Source organism: Leptinotarsa decemlineata, unplaced genomic scaffold, assembly GCF_025532065.1.
Source record: "Leptinotarsa decemlineata unplaced genomic scaffold, Ldec_3_MD MMD2_P_RNA_scaffold_5, whole genome shotgun sequence".
NCBI classification, from domain to species: Eukaryota; Metazoa; Arthropoda; class Insecta; order Coleoptera; family Chrysomelidae; genus Leptinotarsa; species Leptinotarsa decemlineata.
In genome coordinates, this window is record NW_027412532.1 from 8,105,316 (window position 1) to 8,130,267 (window position 24,952).

At 36.9% G+C, this 24,952-nt stretch overlaps 2 protein-coding genes across 7 annotated transcripts in view; both read right to left on the bottom strand.

Moving 5' to 3' along the window:
- The window catches only part of shi (dynamin-1 shibire), a 38,326-nt gene extending 36,631 nt beyond the window's left edge, over positions 1 to 1,695 (bottom strand). The window contains exons 1-2 of one of the 5 annotated variants that reach the window (XM_074169454.1): positions 1,310 to 1,691; positions 941 to 1,014 (exon numbers count right to left, since the gene is read on the bottom strand). In XM_074169454.1, coding sequence (XP_074025555.1) covers positions 941 to 1,014; positions 1,310 to 1,473 — 238 coding nt within the window. In that variant the 5' untranslated portion in view covers positions 1,474 to 1,691. Of the gene's footprint in view, positions 1 to 940; positions 1,015 to 1,309 lie in introns of all 5 variants that reach the window. The other 4 variants (XM_074169452.1, XM_074169453.1, XM_074169455.1 and 1 more) reach the window with 4 other exon arrangements.
- Positions 1,696 to 2,280: 585 nt separating this feature from the next.
- The window catches only part of LOC111511557 (dynamin), a 39,805-nt gene continuing 17,133 nt past the window's right edge, over positions 2,281 to 24,952 (bottom strand). For both annotated transcript variants that reach the window (XM_074169459.1, XM_074169457.1), the window contains 11 exons: positions 23,672 to 23,881; positions 19,966 to 20,173; positions 19,765 to 19,902; positions 18,980 to 19,137; positions 14,686 to 14,974; positions 10,964 to 11,092; positions 10,675 to 10,869; positions 10,415 to 10,619; positions 8,028 to 8,087; positions 7,734 to 7,843; positions 2,281 to 2,580 (listed from right to left, as the gene is read on the bottom strand). In XM_074169459.1, coding sequence (XP_074025560.1) covers positions 7,743 to 7,843; positions 8,028 to 8,087; positions 10,415 to 10,619; positions 10,675 to 10,869; positions 10,964 to 11,092; positions 14,686 to 14,974; positions 18,980 to 19,137; positions 19,765 to 19,902; positions 19,966 to 20,173; positions 23,672 to 23,881 — 1,693 coding nt within the window. In that variant the 3' untranslated portion in view covers positions 2,281 to 2,580; positions 7,734 to 7,742. The remainder of the gene's footprint in view (positions 2,581 to 7,733; positions 7,844 to 8,027; positions 8,088 to 10,414; positions 10,620 to 10,674; positions 10,870 to 10,963; positions 11,093 to 14,685; positions 14,975 to 18,979; positions 19,138 to 19,764; positions 19,903 to 19,965; positions 20,174 to 23,671; positions 23,882 to 24,952) is intronic.

Here is a 24,952-nt window from a genome sequence, read left to right on the forward strand (position 1 = left end):
TTCACTAACTTTTTTGGAAATGAAGTGTCAAAATAATAGGAAACTGTATTATAGACACTATCAAACTTAGAATTTGCACCAACTAAGTCATACACTGAAGACCAATCAGTCTCCTCCCACAGTAAACTAGAAAATTTCTCAATATTGTAGTTACTAAAACATCTCATGTATCTTTCTTGGTTATGGTCTACCTGATCATAGAGGAAACCACTGCATAATATATATTAAGGGGGTAAACTTCATCTAGACTGGACTTTATCCTTTGTAGAGCATAACGGAATCTTTTTTAGATTTTCATATATATGATTGCTGTTTTTCCTGTCAGGTTAACTTTTAGATGGGTTCCTAGGTATTTGATTTCTGTGAACATTTGCATATCACCAATTTCAATCAAGTCCTAGAGTTACGATGTTTTATAGATTTTCGTAGCCACCGATTTTTGAAGTTAGTTTATTTCTTTCACATCAGTTGCTGAAGTCATATATATTGATTCGATTTTTTTTTTATTCAAAAGTTGAGTCGGATGAAGTAATGTCAGCATCACCAGCATTGTGCATGTGCATGTATGCGCAGTTATGTTTTAACATATAAAAAAAAAGTAAAGTTCTAATAACAGGTCTTTCTTGAGCATGAAGTAGTGCATTATTACAAGAGACATTCATAGATTTGATGCAATTTATGATGAAAAACTACAATTTTCTTCGTTTACAAGAAATTCCAAATTCACTATATCAAATGCCTTTAAATCAAAGAATAATTAGATGACATACTAATAATTATCACAATCAGTGTGCGAATGTTGTCAAGAAGTAGGAAACTGTTTCAATAGACCTCTATTTTACAAAACTGTGCTGAATACATTGTTGCTTTCATTTCCTTTTTTCCAGGACAATGACAATCAGTATCAGGAACTAAAAAATGTTTCAATTATGATTCTTACCAGTATTTGCATTAATAAGCTGCAAAATGAGTGGCCTTCGAGTAACAATTCCAGATCCTCTAGGAAGGAAGTCTCTGAAAACAGATAAGTGTGTCATTCACCTCTTTATCAAAAATCTTTTGAAATAAAATCAATAGTCAACCCACATTTCAAGTGAATCACATATGAAACCAGGTGGTAGATATAACTAAAAATACAGGATTTGACACTGAAATGAATAAAATAGTGTAAAATTTTTGAAATGGTCAATAGCCAGGTCAATATGTCAATAGTCAAATAGAAATTGATTTACATGCTCAATCAATACATAATTGGGGTACCCATTAACTCGAAACTTTGTCCTGATGACTAATTCTTCGGTTCTCTTACCTTCCAACGAAATTCTCTAAAACCGAACTTTTTCCAGCGGATTGTCCGCCCACTACAGCGATTTGTGGCAAATCCAAAGTCATATGAACACCCAGTTGTGTGAAAGCATCCTGCAGCTTATTCACAATTGGAATAAGCTGCTCCATTCCGGTATTCCCTGCCATTTTTAGGCCGGAACTGGGAATATTCTTTTCAAGAAAACAATCCGAAACTTCACCACTTCTGAAAAATATTAACGAACATGGCCGAGGTAATGATCAGAATGAATCGAGTGGCCCATCTGCGCATGAGTCATAGAGATATCCAAAGTCATATATTATACCAAAGCAATTTTATTGTAATGTTGTAACTTCCTTTTTTTTAATATTGGAAAAATGTTGTTATGGTGCGCCTCGAAAATTCGTTCTTCGTTCGTCCATTACGTTCTTTAATAGATGGTAAGAATTTTCAAATATAATCATTCATGTCAATATCAGGACGCATGCGCATCTTGTATGGGTTAAAGTATTACTGGTTGCATAAGTGCCTAATGAGTTTGAAGTTGCCAGGTCAGGACCACCCCTTCATTCTTCCTTAATCTTCATGACATTGTTATAAAATGATTACAACTTGTCAGAACGTTACCAAACAGAACTATGTCGAATGCTAGATGAATGTAAGTGAACTACACGATATTCTTCGAAAACTAAAATTTTGATAAACCAATAATTTTTGTCCCAGAACCGGACTAGCACTGAAAATGACCGATACGAGAGTGGGGCGATTGTTCGCCGAATATTGGCAATGAAGAAAACAGAATTGAAACTTTCTATGTTTTTGTAACACTTTTATTTGTTACTAACGTTACTGCAGTTTCGTCCTATAAGGACATTTACCAACATAGAGAATGTGACATGTGACATCCAAAAAATGTATTGTGATAAGAAGAAAACATTTGATGTTGAAAGCATATAGTAGAAATTAAATAACAATTTTTTGTTTCCATTCAGTTTACTATTTTTATTCTGGACAATTTGTATTTCGACAATTCCTATTAAGTAAAACAAAATAAATATTCTCATCTACATCGTCACTTCACCTATGTTTATATTTTTTTTCAGTTACATATAATTAATATAATATATGTATTAAAAATATCACAAAATATTTAGGTTCTTTTTCCATCAAAAGGTTTTTCTTAATTTTCTTTTCCAGTTGTATACGCAGGAGTACAGGATACAGAAACATCAACATTGCATTACATCAATTATTGTGCCAGGTGAGGTACATCTCTGAAAATGAAAAATGTTTCAGCAACAAGTTGTAACATTGAATTCCCCGTAGAATTTGAGCTCAACAAAGCAATTATAGTTTTTCTTTAGAACAAATATAACCAACACAAATCAGCAGGTAGAGATAATAACTTTTCTCAGAATCTGGAAAGATATTTTGAAATATGTGTGATTGATGACTTGTTTACTTTATGGTAATTCATGATCACTTAAATGAAATGAATAAAAAACAATTTTGTCTAAATACCACTGTTAGATTTTATTTATACGAGTTTTATACCTACTTGATAATGGGGTCAAACCCGAAACCCGTCGTATAAATAAAATCTAACACAAAAATGTTTTTTATTCATTTCATTCAAGATATTTTGAAATACCAATGAATGCAAATAACAAAATGAATATTTTAATTACTGATTATAAGTGTACAGGTACCTGCTATTAGTACTTGAGAGTCTGATCCCTTCTGTGCTTACAATCTTTAACCAAAATGTCAGTTCGGCAAATCTCTGAAAAAACTATAACATGAAAGTACAAAATCATTGAAAATTTTTCCTGTCACATCCAGGGTACTGTAACAGTACGAAGCGGGTTAGGAATTCCTGGAAAAAATTGACCCTGATTTTGTAAGCAAGGGTGCCAGCCTAGACAAAAAGACAAGGGATGGAAATAATGTACAAAACAATAAAAGAGCCAAATTATGCACTCCGACATAGAAAATGCCGAAGTGTCCTGAGTTGAACCGCAAAACGATGAGCAGCCACAGTACCTACGCCGAGTATTTCTGATATGTATCGCTCTTGGTGGAATCAAATGTGCCAAGTCACTTGAACACTTCCCGTGAAAGTATCTATAGAAAAGAGACAAATCTACAACCTATCTTTGATGTTCCAGACTATCAAGATTGCAAGTGATATTCACGTCTTCAATCAGGCGGATGGCCTTTTTCAGAATGGAATCCAGCAGCTTCAGAGTATGTTTCGGGGTGGAGCTTCATACATGAGAACAATACTCCAAAGAAGGTCTGATCTGAGCTTTATAAAGTATCAAAAGTTGCTGAGGTGTATACAGTTTTCTGGTTTGGAACAGTGTTCCAAGCTTTTGAGAAGCAGTATTTGCAATTCCAGCGACATGATTGTGCCAAGACATATTGGTGTCCATTACAACCCCCCAATAAACTTATCGAAGCAGAAAACGGAATTGTCTTACCTGACATTATTATTTCCGGTTCGAAAACATTTATCTTTTTGGAGAAAACCGATGGCTGGCTATCGCCAGCAAAGCAATAATAATAAGTCGTTTCTATACAATAAAAAGAGGATTGGAGACAATATGGGTCCCTGCGGAACACCAGCGTTGATGGTGAAAGTATTTGAGAGATATCCATCTTTAGTTGATTCAGTTATTCCCCATTCAAACATTTAATGTTTCTTGGGATAATAAAGACAATACAAAACATGTTATCATGGATTTTAATCGGCCAATTCCATTACATAATCTTATTTTGTTAAGAAGTGACGTATTTTTTGTAAAATAAGTATGAATTTCTCACCCTCGTCGCAAGCTTTAGTGTGGCTTCTATAAATATTTATTGACTTTATTTCTTTTGGGATGGAGTTTTGCTCTTTTTTGTATAGGTATGCCACCAGATTTGTGTTTCAAAAAGCCACGTAATTTGGATTACGTTTTATGTTGATGACAATGGTACTTCTTAACAATGATTATTTTGAGCATTTGCCGAAAACAAATTCACTCTCTTGTTCTTTCGCCAAAGACTCGTTCATAACAGTTAGATTTGCCACATTCAAAATTTCTGGAGGGGTGAATGATTGAGTAGGACGTTTGACAACAATTTAGAAGAAAGTAAACTCTCGAGGTTCAATTGCCAAGGAAGATAGTTCAAACAAGTATAAAGTAATCAATTTGCTCAACTGCGACTGGCCTCAAATGTGTCAAGTAATTTATCTGGTCAACTCAGTTTGGTTCGGAGGTGTTGCATCTCATATTGAATTATCAAGAGTTACTACTCCTACTTCATGACAGGTAACTCATGAAGCAGGAGTCGTCAAAACAAGTCTTAATAATGCCATTGGAAATGACTATGACCAATTTGTACCTGTCTGTCGACAATTATTAAGAATAAGGCGCTGTTTGTTCTATTGAAACATACAAGTATCTATACTGTGAATTCCTCCCTGGGGTAAGAGTCCTCCTGAATTATTCCTCATGTTGAGGTATCATACTAATCGCACCCAGTGTCAATAACGGGTGTCATCTCGTCGTAGAAAGCCTTGTAACGGTATAGATGCCGTGATGGACCTTCTTTCCCCAGCTACTCATGGGATCCTTTATAATCCATGAAGTAACTGAAGAATCCGACCATGGGTCTACAGATGAGATTGACATCGATTAAACAACCACAATTGTCCACCCTGTAGAATCGAATGGAGAGCATGAGTTTTTCAGTTCTTCAACTAGTGGAAGCCACTTATGACCTCTTCAAAAGTAGCTTTCACCAAATTCCAGCAGAAGCAGAATCTGCAGCAGGAGGTCGTTAAGGTCATCAAGGTTGCTGTCGTTAAGGTGGCAATCTTGCACCTTGAACATCCGACCCACTTACCTACCTGACGAAGGTAATCGCAGACTGACCACCGCGCCGATCAGGTCTTCACTAGATTAGAGAAAATGTACTATGACCTTGGAGTAGATATTTTTCACAAGCAAATTCGGGTCCTGCACATTTGGACACTAGCTGGGCTAGTTGTCGTTTTCTGTCAGGTATCTGCCACAGATTTCTACAAAATCGTACGTATCATATGATAGTTAAGGGCCTATTTTCACCAGAATTTGAGCAATTCGTATGCACCTCTCCGAAATATAAGAGTATTTATGTTTCTGACTCCCACCCGAAGTGTGTTCGTGAACTTGCTTCCGGACTTTGACTGCAGGTGGCGGGGTGTCCAGCCTGCCAAATCAGCTGCAGGCGAAGCTTATGACTAGTTGGAAGATTTTTGTGTGTTGGGGAGTTTGTCCCTCTGACAAACATCAGTTGAAAGGGTAAGGGAGCCAGGCTCCAACCTGTTTGAAATCACGACGACGAACAATGTGTGTTGGGGATACTCAGACGATTCATTCTATCTGAACTGACCCACCCGGCACTGATGAACTTTGCCTGTCAGTGGTCATCCCAACCAAATAGGTAAAATTAATTTCGGCTATTTATATATAGGAAGTTAATTGCGACGACTCTTACAAAATGAAGACGTTGCATACATGTCTGTCTTCAACTTGTACTTTTTGCGCATTCACTAGGTCACTTATTGTTTTTACATCAGATATCTGCAGGCCTATACAGGATGTAACAAAATAAGTGTAAAACATTTAAGGAGGTGATTCCTCATCGAAAAAAAATTGTAACTTTTTCAGTGCTTGTGAAAAAATTTGTTATACAAATTTATGTACTCCCTTTGAGGGGCTGTATCTTAATAAGGGATGCTCCAATGAAGTTTCTTTATATGAAAGATCCAATCTTTTTTTCGATGAGGAATAACCTTGTATAGCTACAAAATTGTAGGTCTCGCATGAGAGGCAAGGATTTGGATTATTACTCGGTATGCACCTCTCCAGAAACGGAAGAAAAGGAGATATTTTGACTTCACTCACTTTTCCGAATATTATATGAGGCGCCACTTTGCAGCCTCTTCTCCATCTACTTATAAAGTACCTAAATCGAATTAATTATTAACTTTTTTCAATGTGAGCTGTGTAATTTGCCCATTTCTTTCAAATCTCCGGAAAACTCTGCAACCTCAAAGACCTATTACGTTTTCCTCCCTATGTTTTTCATGACACCCATTCCAACTATCTTTGTGCTCGTACTAGTCTGTACATATCTCTTCCTGGACGTATGTTATATTCTTCTGGACATAATTTAGGTCGTCCAAAAGTTGTTTGTATCTTGTGATCCAAAGCCTCAGATTAGCATAAAATATGGCGAGCTGTCTCTGCCTCGTTGTTGCATTGTCTGCAGCTAAGGTATCCGTTATACTGCCCCATTTTTTTGAGGTGTCCTCTTGATGGACAGTATCCAGTGAGAAGCTCTGTTATATTCTTCTGGACATAATTTAGGTCGTCCAAAAGTTGTTTGTATCTTGTGATCCAAAGCCTCAGATTAGCATAAAATATGGCGAGCTGTCTCTGCCTCGTTGTTGCATTGTCTGCAGCTAAGGTATCCGTTATACTGCCCCATTTTTTTGAGGTGTCCTCTTGATGGACAGTATCCAGTGAGAAGCTCTGTCATTGGTTGGTTCTCTTCTCGGACCTCGGATGGCACCTTTATAAAGGTACCTTATAAACTCATTTGCCACTCTGGTTTCGTACCATAGATTTTGGTACCCCACAGCTGGTTCAGGACACACTCATCAGCTTTTCCATTACTTACGATGCCTGAGGGCCCAGGCAACAATTGAACAGTCAATCTATTTTTGTCAGCCAGTTTCCTCAGTTCTTTGCGGCATTCCCAGAGCAGTCTTGATGACACTTTTGGGTTCGTAAGTGCCTCAAGTGCAGCTTGACTGTCTTTGGAAATATTGGTCTATCATTTTGTTGAGGCCTTAAAATAAAGTTTCCACACTCTGCAAAACTGCATATATTTAGCCTGCAAGATAGATGTGTACTGACCAAGCGGGTAACTGAGATGAAGATTTCTGCACAAACAATATATTCCAGCTCCCGTCGCATGTGAATCCAAGAACATGTTAGAGGCTCGTTCCCTCACACACTCTGAAATTTATGTTTTGCCTGATCTCATGTAGGTTGGTGAGTTTTCCAGTCTGAATTGGCCCATTCTTGCTCCTCTTATTATCACAAGAAGAATAACGTTCTGCTTTACACATCCCCTCAAATGAGCACCAAATTCTGGGTGATGAGGAGCTTTGATAAAAGCTTTCTTTGATTGCATCATGTTCCACTGATAGCCAAGTTCGAAGTGAAAGGGTGCATAGCACGAATTAAGGTTGGTGTATTAAATGTCAGTTTCAACGAAAAAACTCAAGACAGTCACGACATAAATAAGCCCTAAACAAGACAGCAAGGGCGAACTCCAAAGCAACCCGAACATGTAGCTGAAGCTGTTATTTTGCCAATTATCTTACCACAAAGAACTAAGGAATCGAAAAAACATAAAATGTAGGTACTAATTTCGAATTCGATGGAACTGGTGGTGCCGAAAATCTTTTTTCACTCTTATGTTTCTTCACAAGACCTGAAAATTAAAAATCATGTACAATTGATTTTATTTTCAAAGTAGGTATAAAATATAAATTACTACACAATAATATTATTTGAATATACAATTTGATATGATAGATTTTTTTATTAATAAATTCAACTGATTCTGGGAAAGTCGCTTGGCCTTTCTGGAACTGGCGGAGGAAGAGGAGGCGTACCTGGGGGAGGGGGTGGCGCAGGCCTAGAAAATACAGGCGGTGGAATCGACATCCGATAACCTGGAAATGAATAAAAACACTATAAGTAAAGTAGTTGACAGTGAAAACTATTATCAAGCGTTCTCAAAATCATAGAACTCCTAGAACATTATAATCTAAGAAATAATTTCAGTTTTATCACAGCCCTCGGGATGCCTCATAGCCTATAAAGGTGCGATAACCCCCATAAAACTCCTTCAAAGCTTTCGTAAGTCTGCTAAGGCCCACTGCCGTAAAAGTTCTCAGCACTACTTTCAAATTCCACCATTAAATATTTGGCAACGCCCCTCAAAAGCATAGAGCCCGATAAAATATCGGCAAATTGAAAATCGTTTCTAATTTATGTCTAAGCACACACTTGGTCAACTTTTTGGTTGAGAAATGGATGTTGTAGAGTTATATGAAGTTAAAACTTGTACATGTAGTCTCAGAGTATTTTAAAAATACAATGGACTTTGTCGAGGTGACTCGTGTTTGTGCTTTGCTATTTCGAGCAAAGAAAAAAAGGAATAATTCTGCTCAATTTTTTTTAAATATTTCTAACACTATATAATTATACAACTGTTTATACTCTTTTTCTTGAAGATGATCACTTGGTGATTGAAACACGTGTCGAGGTGTTAAAAGCAACGGTTTGATGTTGGGATAAAACTGCAGTAATATGCATTACTGCACCAAAGGTTCCAAACAGTGTATCACAAATACAACTGTGGTATTCTCCCTGTTCAATTAATGAACAATTCTGTGTCGAATCAGCCATAATTTTGATGCAAACCAAAACAGTTCAAAATACAACAAATCACAAAACAATGCAACTGATGCCAGAGAAGATGAACTAGTAACTGGCCGAGTACAGGTCACAACCTGTATGCTACACATAGTCGGCTGACTATCGCCTCGCCTACAAATCTGTGACATGCCACAGATTTTAAAATCGACGCGATTCTTGATCGCCTGTGCACGCGCTTCCTTTGGTACACATTGGCCGATGAAATAGTTGCCTTGAAATAGTCGCCCTTGTGCGCTAGGCCATAGACGCTCCAAATAACCAACTTATTCGACTCTTTCAGAACTGATCACTTTTAAAGAAATCCATCTTCCAAATAGTATGTCCCACATACTATTGAATATTCCACTGTCGGATAGTAATTTTTAGAGAGAACTGTCAGCTGTCAACAACAGTTACAAGGTAAGTATTATTGACTTCATTCTTGTTGAGCCCACCAATAATATCGCTCATTGTTCTGTATCTATATCTATAGAGTAGGGAGAGTGAGTGTAGACCAACAGCACTTAGGCCACATGTGACCCATTATACATCCTCCCAAGGAGTTGTCCTCCTAGGTCATCGTCCATCCTGTTTCTTCCAGGAAGGTGGACAGGTCACTGGGAGGCATTTTCTTTTTATCGGCAGGTGTAGGCCAAGACTCGCCTAACACACACTCTCTTATTGAATGTGACTCCGGACACTCACATAGGACATGCCTGAAAGTTTCATTTTCCTGTTCACACATAGAGGTGTGTCTACTAGCCACATATTATGGAGGTGTTTCCTTTGTTAGCAGTGGCCAGACAGAAATCTTACTGTTGATCGCTCGTTTGAAAACGAAAGACTTGGACATGTTTCACAGAACAAATATTTAATAATTCATTGAAAACGATTAAAAAAACTTAACTTTCGAATAGATCACGAGTATAAACGTTGACTTGTGGTTTTTGCCCAAAACTTCGTATTAGACTAACGGGTAGAACATTTATTCAAGGAATAAAAGAATACAGGAGTAGTTTCTTGAATGTGAAGACCAATTCCATATTTGCAAAGCATCTTTTGGCAAAGGGGTATGAGTTCAAAAATAACAATAACGTATTCTATTTGGAAGAGAAAAATTTGGAACTCAATCTTTTGGAATGCTTGGTTACTAATAGATTTGAAAATTTGGAAAATTCACCAAATAGAACCAAATTCCTCCCCGTTGTTGAATATGTTTTCTACTGTGGAAAATGGTAATTAGTTCATTAAATGTCCATTTAATGGGTTAGTACAATTTCTTTTATAATGATTGAATTTTCAATTTGTTTCTAACAAAACTCTGGCAAAATTATTAGTCATTAAGTTCATAGTTGTCAGATGTGTGGGCCTGTCAGATTGTCAGGCCCACACATTGTTATTTTTCACGAATAGATATCATAAATATAGACTATTATGATCTACACATCTATGTATAGAGTTACTTCTTTTTTAAATTGATTGCTTCCTTCCTTTTTTTGGACAATTTTCGCATTTTTTGTATCAAGATTGAGCAGTAGAAAGCCAATATAAGCAAACTGCTATTGTTCAAAAATATTACTTTTTTTTGTAGCATAAGACGTAGGCCCCGCCGTTGTTGGTCTCGATGAATATATTCTCTCGTTTTCTACCTCCCTCGTTCCTTTGGTCGATATATTCATGGAACAATCTCCTATAATATCTAGAGCGGATTTACACGCTTGGAACATCGCCATTTTCTCTTCCCTCATTTTAACCTGTTCTGGGGATTCTTCTAATAAATCCATCTGAAATGTTGATGACGTAAGTCTCCAATACTGTAGACTATTTTATGGATCTTACCTGGTCTTCGTGAGCATAAACATGAATCAGGAGTTCTTCAAAAATATATTTTTTGGCATTGTTGATGATCATACAAGTAATGGCTTTTGGGACTAAATCTTTGGTAGATTTGGTTACAATTGACATGTAGCTGTCAACTAGATTTCTTATTATTTCCACTTGTCTCTTGAGTTGGGGGTCTATTTCTTGAACCACCTGAAAATCAATGACACAGTTATCTATGAGAATTTCTAATTGAGAATAAGTTGAAAAAAATCATTTGATGGTTCAACTAGACAACAATTTTTACCTCATATTGCTCTTCTAGTTCTCCATTCTTCAAAGATTTCTCTGGGTAAACACCTGCTCTCAGAAAAGATGCTTTCCATGAGTCCATGTCATCTATTGAGTTGCAACCCAATTCCAATTGTTTATAATCCTTAAAAAATATATTCGAAAATATGAAATTGCAATGAATAATAATTTCACATAGCAGGGGCATCTTTATTGAACTAATTATAGTGGGTTCATTGGTTGGCAGAAACCCTTTTTTAAATATAAAGAAGTACGAAAGGAATATAGTTCTGTGGGGTTGGAGAAATGTTCGAAAGACATTTGTTTATATTAAAAATTCCCTTTAAAAGTGGATCATTTGTTTTGTTTCCTGTAGACAGCAAAAACAATCGTGAATGCCTCGCAGAAAGCTGAAATGAAACCACCAGGCACCTTTGCAACGTCTTCTATTCGGAAAATTCGGCGCAAGTAACTTCCTGCACAAGAAAAACTAAAATTGATTCCATTTGGTCGGGATGACCACCGACAAATCGGTTTCGGAGTACTAGCTCTTCGTCAGTGCCGGGTGGATCATTTCAGACGGAAGTGAACCGAAATTCTATGTGTTTCAATATTCAAATGCATCCGAAGCTTATTCACTGGTATCTCTTTTTCGCATTGTTCATCATGGCTATTGGAATCACTACACAGGAAAAAGTCTGCGTTGTTATTCCACTCGTTATTACTATTAGTACTTGTCCAAAGATACCACATTTTAAACAGATAACAAACATTTTTGGTAATTATAACTGCACCAGGATCGAATTTCAACACTCAAATCGCGATCTAAACTGAACATTGATAACACGACGGCTCGCATTTTTTTCGTCACCGTTACATGACTACAAATTTTAATTTTATGACTCTTCAGCCAATCATAAAACTCGGTTAGTAAAAATTATTCAATACGAACCGCCAATTCTTCAGTCCACGTGGACTAGTTGGCAGCGGCTTTATTTCTTTGTATTGGTTTTTTGGTCTTTGAGGGCGCCGACACTAGGTATGCACAATACCAGTTACTTCAACTATACCTACAAAATGGAATGTCTCACATGAGAGTTAATCGTTTGATACTTTCACAGGAACTTGTCATTTCATATGCACCTCTCCGGAAAATATCAGAGCATTAGAGCAAAACTAGCTAACCTTATACTTGCTGACTATGGTTATCGGTGTTAATACATCTAAATTACATATTGAAATTATTACAAAGCAAGCTTTCATGGTATCCTCAAATCTTTAATCAATTCTCCCCTCACGGGCCTGTAAACGTTTATGTACGTGAGCTAATTTATATTCCACTGATAAAATGACACTCATTTGGAAGTTTCTAGTAGCCATGCCATTATCGTGACGTAGCTAAGAGTGCTCGAATATACGATGTTCCCTGCCGCTCTAGAGGCAGCAAGAATAATGCTACCGATTAAGAGGGAACTTCGGCGGAATTTCTACTGCATTCGATTACGATATATACACGCTAGCCAGAGGCATATCGACAGAGTCAAGCGGAAGTTACAGTGCGGTACGCGAAGTGATCTAGTAAGGCGATAGAGATTCAAATATTAGTTGAAGTTTTTGTTGAACTGTTTGTTGTATTTGAAGTGAAATAAAGTTGAGTTTGATTATTCAGTATAGTCAATTATTGGATAACCCACGTGGAAAAACGTAACAATAGTGACACAACCAGTTGACATGTTACAATATTTTGCAGTTAGAAGAACCGTTTTATTGTTGCAAAAATTAAAGAAACAATTATTTTCCTAATCCATGCTATTTTAAAAATTTGAAAGTGGGATATCAATGTGATATTTGAACAATTTATATACACGAAGTGTTCTGGTGATGCATTGAATTTATTGGAGCCTCTGGAGACACCCTACATTTTGTTTTATGAGAGAGAGGACATTGTTAGATCAAGATCTTCAGATGATGTGGTGCTGCAGGTTTTTCCGGGTTTTTCTGCAGCTGAAAAAGCAAATGCGCCACTGGAATCAATGAAGTCGCCTCGGAGCGCCAATTAATTTTTATTGTTGTTTTTATTTTATTTTTATCGTTGTTTTAATAAAATTTTCAATATTTATATACATCTTTCATGTAATGATTGATATTTTTGCTGGTATCTTTTTGGCAACACTGTTTTTGACAGATCACGCGTGAATCGTGTCTTGTGTCATTGTCAAACTTGTTCAGTTTGGTCTATAAGTTAACCATGAATCGACTTACGAATGAACAACGCTTGCAAATTATTTAATTTTATTATCAAAATTCATGCTAGGTGAATAAAGTGCATCGTGCACTTCTTCCAATTTATGGGCAGTTTCGTCGGCCTACTGAGGGAGATATTCGGAAGCTTGTGACTAAATTTCGAACCCAGTTTACATTATTGAGCACACCAACACGCATACGTAGAGTGAGGATCGAAGAAAATATTGCGACTGTATCCGCCAGTGTTCGTGATGACCGTGAAATGTCGATTCGCCACCGTTCGCAGCAATTGGGCCTCTGTTACTCCACTACGTGGAAACTTTTGCGAAAGGATTTGGGTGTAAAACCTTATACGATACAGCTGGTGCAAGAATTGAAGCCACACGACCTCTCACAACGTCTAACATTTGGTGAATGGGCGCTGGCAAAGTTGGAGAGAGATCCTCATTTTTATCGAAAAATTGTGTTCGGCGACGTGGCTCATTTCTGGTTGAATAGATACCTCAACAAGCAAAATTGCCGCATTTGGAGTGAAGACCAGCCACACGCATTGCAAGAGCTACCGATGAATCCCGAAAAAGTCACTGTTTGGTGTGGATTATGGGTCGTTGGCATCATCGGACCGTACTTCTTCAAAGACGACAATGGCCGGAACGTTACTGTGAATGGCGAGCGCTACCGTGTGATGATTGACGACTTTTTGTTGCCCAAAATGAAAGAATTGGACATGCCTGGCATGTGGTTTCAACAAGACGGTGCCACACGGCACGCGAAACAATGACCCAATTAAGAGCCGCCTTCGGTGAAAAGTTTATCTCACGTTTGGAGCTCGTCAATTGGCCGCCTAGATCATATGATTTAACGCCTTTGGATTATTTCTTGTGGGGTCATTTTAAGGATCATGCCTACAGCGATAAACCAGCAACGACTGACGCTCTGGAAGCCAGTATCGAAGCATTTATACGTAAAATACCGGTCAATATGCTAGAGAGAGTGTGTCAAAATTGGACCTTGCCCATGAGCCATCTAAAGCGGAGCCGCGGACAACATTTGCATGAAATCATCTTCAAACATTAAATTATATTGATCGTTCTATCAATACTAATGAAGATTTCATCAACTTTTTCAAATTTTTTGTGTTGTTTTGAAAATAAAATCCTATACCTACCTCTTAAAAAATTACCCGTTACATAGGTACGATTTATTTGAACAAAAATAACCTATCAAACAGCATAAGATTCCAGATGTTAAACAAATATCATGAAAAATGAAAATTTCAAACAATTGACATGCATTTGCCATAAAGAATTTCAAAGAAGTGGACCGAGTAGATATCAAAAAAAGATTTTACTAGTATTTTATCGTAACGTCAGTAATACATAACTAATAAACTTATTTAATAAAATTTTATTCAATATATTTTCGTCCCAAATTCTCATAAACTCGAGGTATTTTTAATTCCCAAAGACGATCCTAGAGCCACTACTAACATACCTTGTAAACATTAGCACCGCTTGGATAGAATAGAGCAAATGTCGGTTTTCTCGTCATGAATCCACTTTCTGCGTCTCTTATCTTCAATTTATTCAGCGGCAGGATGTACTGAATTTCCTTTTCAGTTTCGTCTTTGTACCACGCCAGATTATCGGACGACAGGACGAACCAGAAACTTCTTCCTTTGATAATACTGAGGTTTTGCAAAATCATGTAACCTTTGCGAATGACCTGATTGCCCAGATTGTCGTTGTGGACCGAAGTGGACTTTTTTGCTTGGTTCTCTGCACTATAAAATAATGTAGAAAGTAATTGGTTGTCATCCTACGGAGGCTCTTGAAAATAATGGAAAATAACGCTTTACACGAGAGTTCATTATTCTATCTTTTATTTCTACAGGGTGTTTTCGAGGCAATTTCCTTCTATTTTTTTAAAAGTAACACACAAGCACTACAGAAAACTCATTATGGCGCTCTAAGAGCATTGCCTGTGCGAAAGTAGGGATTCGCGTTGAGTTTGAATCGCTGGAGATTAAATCCATTTGGAAAAACATTCTCAGGAAGTTTATTACACATAAACGCAGTTCTTCAAATGAAGGAGTTCTCAAACAGTGAAGTTCGAGGTGTACTGAATTGAACCTCAAAACGATTTTGGTGGAATCAAATGTGCCAAATCACTTGAACACCTCCCGTGAAAGTATCTATAGAAGAGAGACAAATCTCCAACCTTTCTACGATGTTCCAGACCATCAAGGTTGCAAGTGATGTTTGTGTCTCTAATCAGATGGATAGCTCTTTTCTGGATAGAACCCAGCAGCTTCAGGAGCGGAGCTCCATGCATGAGAACAGTACTCCAAAGAAGATCCGACCTTTCATAGCTTTGATAGGTTACCTTATGATTATATTTGAATTGTTTGGCCTTGAACTTTGCGGTGAACAAGGCAATAAGAACGTTCTACAGTGTGCATGCGTTACAGGTGCATTGTCTTGGGGCAGTAAAATTTCGTTAATGTTTATAACATTGCTCTACGTTTGATTCATATTGTCACATACGTTCTTTCACACCTATCGACTTGAAATTAACTCTAACTGTGGACCAATTAACTTTTTCCTAGGTCACTCCTAATAGCGCTTGTATTTCATAATACTAAATTTATGCTGTATTCACTTGTGAGTAAATGATTTGTGCTAGGATGATGAAAACTTGAATCAATATTCATCATTTAGTTCACGCTTTCTTACACGGCAGGTGATTCAGAAGCTGGAAGCAAAAAAATTGCCATCACTTACGCTTTGGATCAAAATAATACAGAATGTTGATTCCAGTATGTTACTGAACTTGATTTTTCCGTCCCAGCTCAGCAATTTATTAAGTATACACAACATTTTTCGTTGTAATTCCGCCAACTGGGATTATTTTCAGTTGCTCCTCACAAAGTTTTCTTAATAAAACATGCTGTTCATACAACCTCAATCCTTTGAAATAAGTCCAAAAGAAGGCACAAGGCCAAAACATTACTGATTTAGATCCCCAGTTCGAAAGCAATGAAACGAGGCCATAAAAGGAGTGAACTCAAATAAATAGCACCGTATATCAGATCCAAAAGAAGGTACAAGGCCACAACGTTACTGAGATAGATCCCCAGCTCAAAAGCAATGAATCGAGGCCATGAAAAAAGTGAACTTCAATACATAGCACCGTATATCCTAATTCCAGAGATTGGAATCCGTCTGAAATCCTGAAAGCTTTTTTCTTTAGAGAGTTGATTCACTGCAGATCCATGAAGGTGTATTTCAGGATATGTTGGGTTGAAACTTTAATTGATGGGCCTAAGCTAGTTCAGGAGTGTATTTGTAGAAGATGAATATATATATATATATATATATATATATATATATATATATATATATATATATATAATATATATATATATATATATATAGATTCCTCTAGACGATTACAACTATTTGACAATTTTGATAGTTTCAGAGTTATGCTTAGGGGTGAACGAGATTTTTTGTTTGCTAAGCAAGCTTCGCAATTTGTGAATCAAACACTCCAAAAATTAATCAAAGTAACCAGTAAAATAGTGCCAACATGATTGACAATATTTTTCTCCTTAAAGTCAAGTGAAGACTTGAGGTATTCTCTGCCAACTGAAACATGGGTACAACCATTTCCCACAGAGGAAGGAAACACCTTCCAGAAAGATAGACCCCTCTCACAGAAACCAGAGTAATGAAGACGGCTATCAACATGGGTCTTAAATGCTTTGGATATCCTTAGTAAAAACCTGTTAATGTTTTTTTACATAAATTATATTTTCAATGGGGTTGAGATACATTCGCCAGGGCTTTACTCGTCCTGTAAGTTTCTTTCGAGTCTGACAAGTTCAAATACATTGTCTGTGCTCTTCGATTTTTTTGTTATGTTCCATAATCTCCGTGGTTTTGTATAAGAATTTGAAATCAATTTGCCATTAAAAAGTTTCGTCTGCTCTTTCAGTCGGCTGCGCTATGTGATCCCAGGTATGACCCCATCCACATCGAAGCGAGGGTCAGATACTATTAATGGAGAAAGATTGAGGGTTGAGTGAAAGGAGAAGATAGGGTATTCACCTGGCTTCAAGGCATGTTGCTGGAGGAGGAAAGAATGGTTGAACTATAAGTGGACGCCGGAGCAACAATGGAATATGGAAAAATTGGCATAGGCTGGACGTATGAACATAGCGAGGATAAGTGGGTACTGGGGAGTGATATAAGCAGTGTGAATGAGGCAGAACTGATAGCGATTGAGAGAATGATTGGAACATGGGCTGTGGAACAAATGAAAGTAGGGCGAGTGGAGAACAAAAGGGTGGCAAATATCCCACGTATTATTGAAGAAAGGAGTGCAAGGGGAGCACGGACCTGTATCATCTGGAAGATAAGCTAAGAATAAAGATCTTGATAACAAAAAGGCTCATGAGAGGGCTTCAAAATGAATGATCAGGTAAAATATAATTTGGGACACGAAGAGAATGGAAAGTAGGAATGAGGAGAGAAAAAGAATACATCAGGGAAGAGTGGCGGAGCTAGCACAATTGGGCGGCTGTTCTAAAGATATGTAGAACAGTCGGGTATGAATCATTGAGCCTGCCGCGTAAGGCTGTCCATCTGCTTACTGGGCATGGCAATTTTTCGAGATACCTTGCCAGGTTTAGGTTAGGCCCGGAGTTGTCGTGTCCTTGTACCTGGGGAGAGCCTGAAACGGCAGAGCATGTGATTGAAAAATGCATGGATGGCGACAACACTGGATAACGTGAATAAAAAGAATACACTTGGAACGGGATGATGGGAAAATTGCATTGAGCGAGAGAATGGAAGGAGAAACGAATGGATTGGATTTGTGAATGAATGGACGAACGGAAAGGATGAATGGTAAGCTGTTAGCTTACTATGGATGAAAGGCTGACTGGCTCGAGTGACTGGACGATGGTCACCCCAATCAGACTAGATCATGTTAGCATTACTGTGTTGTTTTTATTGTTATTAGGATCATTCATTTATTCATTCAGTTAGTTATTTATGTTTTTGTATCATTATTATGCTATACGGGGTTAGTTGGATATTAAATTTATTTTTGAGGATTATTTATACGCAGGAACTTGTTAGGACTAGAAAGATGAAATGAGGCTGGGTCCTGTTTCCTCCATAATTCGTAGCACTTTCAGTTTTACCATCTGGCCATCAAAAAAAATATTGTAAATAACTGCTTTATTTCTATCAATATTGTTTCTGCAAAGAATGCTACTGAACCTATTTTGATTTTTGTTGTTTCCTAAACATGTCTATATATAATAAATAATCGATGGGAGTATAACGAATATTTATAGGATTTCTCTCAAATGCTTCAGTTCAATCACTGTTATATTCATCAAAACAACTTTAACCTTGGTGTAATAATTATTATGTTAATAATCAATAAACTTTGTTATACTGCTTCATATACAATATAAACAATGTTTTTACGCTTCAAAAGCTTTTGAATTTCATATGATATGAAAAAACTGATATAAAAAAAATATCAAGATCGGAGTTGTTTCCCAGGAATCCCGAAAAAAAGACATCGTTGATTCGACTAATCGCCTTATTATCCTCGAAATGGTTTCGATAATCGTGCTGATCTTTTCTGAATGCGGCTTTCTTTCTTCTTGGTACTGTATTCATTGTACTGATATTATACAACATGATAGGATACATACAATAATTTTTTTAGAGTTTACATTCCTATTTATCAAGGACCCACTACTCACTTTGCAAATCCTATGAAGTCCTCGTGATTGGTGTTCATATAAGATAACTGACAATTGATATAAGTTACTAGTTGATCTCTGCATACTTGTTCTCTTTTCCTGACATGAGTTTTTATAATTCTTTCCACTACTTCCCGCAAACGTGGAAACCGAGACATCTAAAACGAAAAATACTCCATATAAAGATGTGATTCATGAGATTCTCAAAGGATAATAATTTTGTGGATTCTTGACCGTCGTTCATTTTGTGAGTTTCTCAACGTTTCTCCGAAACTCACTCTAAATCAACTACGGTCAATAATTCCGAAAACAACATATATAAGTACTATTCTAATCATTCCCATATTGATTTCAATTTAAGAACCACCGGTAGACAGCTGTTTCAGCCTATTGGGCATCGTCAGTACTGGGCAGGCGGTCCTCGATCGAAAACAAAATGTGAATAAGTACTTAATAAATATAACTGCGTAAACGCAAGCGAGACATAAGTGGAACCACCTGTTGGCGTGACACCCAAGTCAACTTGCCAAGTTTTTATGTCAGTGTTGGTGGTTTAACCAATCAACCGACAACTGTGGTGGCAGAAATTTGGGAAGCTAACCTGAAATGCCATCGAAAAACGAATCCACATGTTTCTAGAAATGATATGAAATCGAGAAAGGTTAATGCAGTCAAGCTGCTGGAAAAATAATTCCATGAAAATCAAAATATAAATAGATAAGCACTATTCTAACCATATTGATTTCAATATGGTTGAATATTAGGCGTAAGTTATAAAAACGTACCTGTTCACTACACGAATGAATGATATTCAGAAGCTCCGTTATAACCATATCGACACATTTCAAACAAGGATCTTTCAGCCGTGCTATCTGCTTTTTCACTATAGCATCAAATGCTAAATCTGGAGTAAACAGACCAATCTGCAATGAAAAAAATCGTGCTGTGGGAACCAGGCCTAGCTTACTATCCTCGAGTGAACTTACCCTAATTCCGTGAATGTTAGCTATAGCGATGGCGATTTCGTTGCGTAACTCGCTCTCATCAAATTCCATTTTGACTATCTCGAAGGGGAATTTTTCGTGAAAGATACAGTTGATTTTTGCGCCGCCGGAAAGTTCAGTCATGTTTACTTCGTCTGATCCTGATCCTTCCAGGACTTTTTCGAAACTGAGAGCGAACTGTTGGATCATCCTATAGAATTAATAAACCAATGAGGATAACTTTCACCATTTTCAAACTTTGGTGAAGGTTTAATAGAATTTGTAAGCTTACTCCTGAATTCCTTAGTTTCCATTTAAAAAAATACAATGATCTACTCGTTTAGGAGACACGGAGCTTTGAAATGCCAACAATACAAAAATTTGTTTTCCAGAAAATGCAAAGTTGATAGACTTCAAATATAAACCTATCATACTACACGGACTGAAAAGTCTCGGGCCTTACACATAGATGGCGCCAGTCTTATTGCATTCATCGCTTTTTCAGGTGGTACTAACCCTCAACCATGACCAGTCCTAACAGAAAGAGGACTGGTCATGGTCATGAGGGGATGTCCACAGGGAAGGATCTTATCATCCCTTTTTTTGGAATATAGTTCTGGATATCCTGATTAATCACCTCAACAATAATGGATTCTACACAATTGCATATGCAGATAACATACTTAGTTATCTTGCAGACCGGCAAATTTGTGAACACACTGTGCGATAGAGTGCAGAATGGGCTCAAATTAATAGAAACATGGTGTAAGGAACACTCACTGTCGATCAATCCCCAAGAAGACTGAGATGGTCCTTTTCACCAGGAAAAGAAGTTTATCGGGCTTAAAACCTCCCGAAATCTTCAAAAGCAAACTAAACTTCTCTGAAAAGGCGAAATACCTTGGTACTATCCTCGACGGGAAGCTAACATGGAATTCTCACCTACAGAGTAGAACAAAAAGAGCATATGTGGCTTATGAGCAATGTCGGTGTACAGTGGGACGCGCATGGGGTCTTTCACCCCGTTTGGTCGCCTGGATCTACACTGCAATAATAACACCTATTTTAACGTACGGAGCCAAAAATTATATCAAATACAGCGATTGGCTTGTTTAAACATCACAGGATCCATGAGAACAACACCAACCGCGGCAATTGAATTAATTACTAATCTGACTCCTCTGGACCTTTACGTTAAGGAGGTTGCGTTGCTGCTGGTGTAAACCTCGAAGTTGGAATGGGTCAATTGAAGCTGAACCTATGGCGAGAAGCGCTTATTGCGCAATTTGCTGCCGGCAACCAGTGATGCAATTGTACCCAGGTTACATACGTATCCAGGTACATACAGGGTGTTGATTAAGTATGTACCATACATTTAACAGACGATTTTTCAGGTAATTTTAAGACGAAATGTTCATATAAACATGGGTCCACAAATCCTTCGTTCTCAAGATACAGGGTGTTAAAATAAAAAAAAAGTTATTCGTAAATATCTTAAATATCCTTTACCTAATGTTGTTGTAATTTGGCAATGGTATTTATAGCATTAAGGAGCTGATTTAGCCCGAACGTGATTCAATTTATTAAGTCCAGTGGCGTCTCGAGCGGGATTTGAACGAATATTTTTTACTTAAAAATGTACGCCACTGACTTTTGTGCAATTTTTATTATTTATTTGGATTAAGCTATTAGAAATACTACTTTTTTGTCTCCTGAATTTTTCGTACCTTGCTTAGTTTAAAAAAAAGCAGACCTAATTGAATATCCCTGGACCTCACAAGGGATAATATGGGGAATTGAACGTTTTTATTAGAAATTATTATTTTTACAATTTTTAATTACTAATTATGTAACAATAACAACAAATATTGAATAACATTAACATCTAGACTAACGAATTGCACTAAATTAAGTGTTGAAAATGGCCTCCTTCGGCTTCAATACAACCGACTAGCCGCCGAATAATTGAGTTTCGCGCTCTTCTGAAAATACCATAAATAATAATCAAGGGTTGCCTTGGAAAATGATTGCAGCATTTAATAAACAACTTGACAGTTGTCAACTTTATAAGCTTTTCATTTATAATTGTTATAACAAGTGTGTTTAGTGTTTTTTTTTCAAACCATTTTTGTAAAACATGGTTCAATTTACTAACAATGAAATGTTTATGACCCACGTTTATATGAACATTTCGTCTTAAAATTACCTAAAGAATCGTCTGTTAAATTTATGGTACATACTTAATTAACACCCTGTATATTACTTCTGTAATAACACTTCCAAAATACAAATCATGAAACTATAAAACAACAACAAAAATTATTTGGCGCTCCGGGTCGACTTCATTGATTCCAGTGGCGCCAGAAACACAGTGAACAATGACTGCATGAAGATTATAATAATAGTGGTCTGCTAGATTGAAGTGTTCATTTATTTCGAACATTCGTAAGAGATTGGTGCTTCCGTGAGAGGTTGAGTCACGTTTGAAGAACATCAGTGTTATTATTAGATCGACTGGTGCCTCATTTATACTTGTTTTGTTATAACACTCAGTTAGTTTGGCGCATGTTTGGCAATACAGTTGATCATCAACTCTTAAAAGTTCCATTTTCAGATGATTCAACAATAAGCTTTGCACGGACTGGTTATTAGTCATATTAGGAAACGCTAACTGAAGTTCCAGAAGTTCAAATACGTTATTGCTACCCCTTGAACATTTACTACAAAGTAAACAAATTAGGATTTTTCCAGCAAAAGATCTACAAACACATGATGAGATAGACTGTACGGAATCATTCAATCCAGAGCGGTCAGGAGTAGTGATTCTGCTATTGTTTCGCTCACGAAGAGTATTCAACAAGAACCCCAAGAACTCGGAAAAATCCTCTTGTTGTCCTAACGAGTATTCTAGCGGACTTCAAAGACTCCAGGAAATCGGTTGGAGGGAAAGATGATACATTCTTACTGCATGAACAGGTTTTTGAGTTTGGTGAATGAGTAGGAAACATTCTCGTTCTCGTTCATCGTTAAAACCTCGTTCTTGAAATTCTTCGTCATGAACAACACTTGTAAAATACTATTTATGTAGCAAGTGTTTCCTAAATTATCTAATCCAATTTTCTTCTCAAGATATAATATGTGTTTATTGTAAAATATGTTATTTTTGTTATTTTATTATACTTTGTAGTTGTTATAGTCAATATTTATAAGCATTCATTGTTGAATTGCAACTTTTCCGATGCTTCCTTTTCTCTCTTTGCCAGCGATTCCAGTTCAATTGTCCATGACTCAGAAGTTCATTCACTAATTCATCTATCACAAATAATCATGAATACTGCTTCTTCGATTCCGTCTTTGATAATGTCTAAACCACAACAAACTAACCTGATGCGGTTATCTCCGGAAATAAAATGTTTACACTCTTCTGAATCCAGTTATTTCAATCCCACCGTTAGGAATACGAAAAGAATCATGTCTCACTATTACTTTTTTCTTAAAATTACAGTAATGGTCAATACAATAAGTGCCACGTGATTATGGACTAAAATAGCAGTAGCCATTCACGTTGTGATATAGAGATCATGTCACAACTGTCATATTAACACAAATGTCAAATTCATTAAATGAAAGAAAGCCGAATACTGTATCAACTGAGTCATATCGAGTGACACCATTGCCTTCTGCATAAAATCACCAAAACCGTACTCACTGTAACATAGCTTTGGCCTTGACACTTGGATCATCCGGGCTGAAATTTTTGAAATCGCCCAATTCTCTTTCCAAAGACATTAGTTGCTTCTGGAGCTTGTCCCTCAGAGCCGGTAAAGTATTACGAATGTGGTTGGTCAATTGTTCGTTCAATGTTTTCTGCAAATAAGGCGTCCCTAGTTTATCTGCTATGTGATGGTAAGCAGGATGGCTGAAATGAGAAGATATGTACGTTGTTTGTTTTGTTATTTCATATGTTCTTACTAATTATGCTACATTTTAGACCTTTATTTTCTATTTTGACATTTGCTATGTGACCAGTTATGAAAAACATAGCTGAATAATCTCATAAATTTCAAACAACTCACTTATTGGGAACTTATTTGTACAAATTTGACTTGAAAGTATTTCAAATCTTAGACGGTTAATGTCCAAAATGTCAAGAAGTTTTCTGAAGTCAAACTCATAAATTAAATGAGAAATAAACATTCCCCAAAACATGAAATTCACAATACAACTTGAAACCATACAAAAATACATTCTGTTGTACAAATCATGAAATTATGAAACAACAAAAATTAAACTGGCGATCCGGGGCGACTTCATTGATTCCAGTAGCGCATTTGCTTTTTCAGCTGCAGGAAAACCCGGAAAAATCTGCAGCACTACATCATCTGAAGATTTTGATCTACCAATGTCCTCTCTTTCATAAAACAAAATGTAGGGTGCCTCCAGAAGTTCCAGTAAATTCAAAACATCGCCAGAACACTTCATGACACGACTATCATCAAACTTAAACCAGTCTGTTTCGTCTTTGACCAATGAATAATAATGACCAGATTCAATGCCAGAACTACAGTGAGCAATGAGTGCATGAAGATTATAATAATGGTCTGCTAGATTGAAGTGTTAATCTTTTTCGAACTTTCGTAAGAGTTTGGTGCATCCGTCAGAGGTTGAGTTATGCTCGAAGATCATCAGTGTCATTATTAGATTGACTGGTGCCTCAGATATACTTGTTTTCTTATAGTAGTCAGTTAGTTTGGCGCATGTTTGGCAATACAGTTGATCATCACCTGTTGAAAGTTCAATTTTCAGATGATTTAACAATGAGCTTTGCACGGACTGGTTACCAGTCATATTAAGAAACGCTAGTTGAAGTTCCAGAAATCCATATACGTTTTTGCTATCTCTTGAAGTAAACAAATGAGGATTTCTCTAGCAAAAAATCTACAAACACAAGACGAAATAGACTGTATGGAACCATTCAATCCAGAGTGGT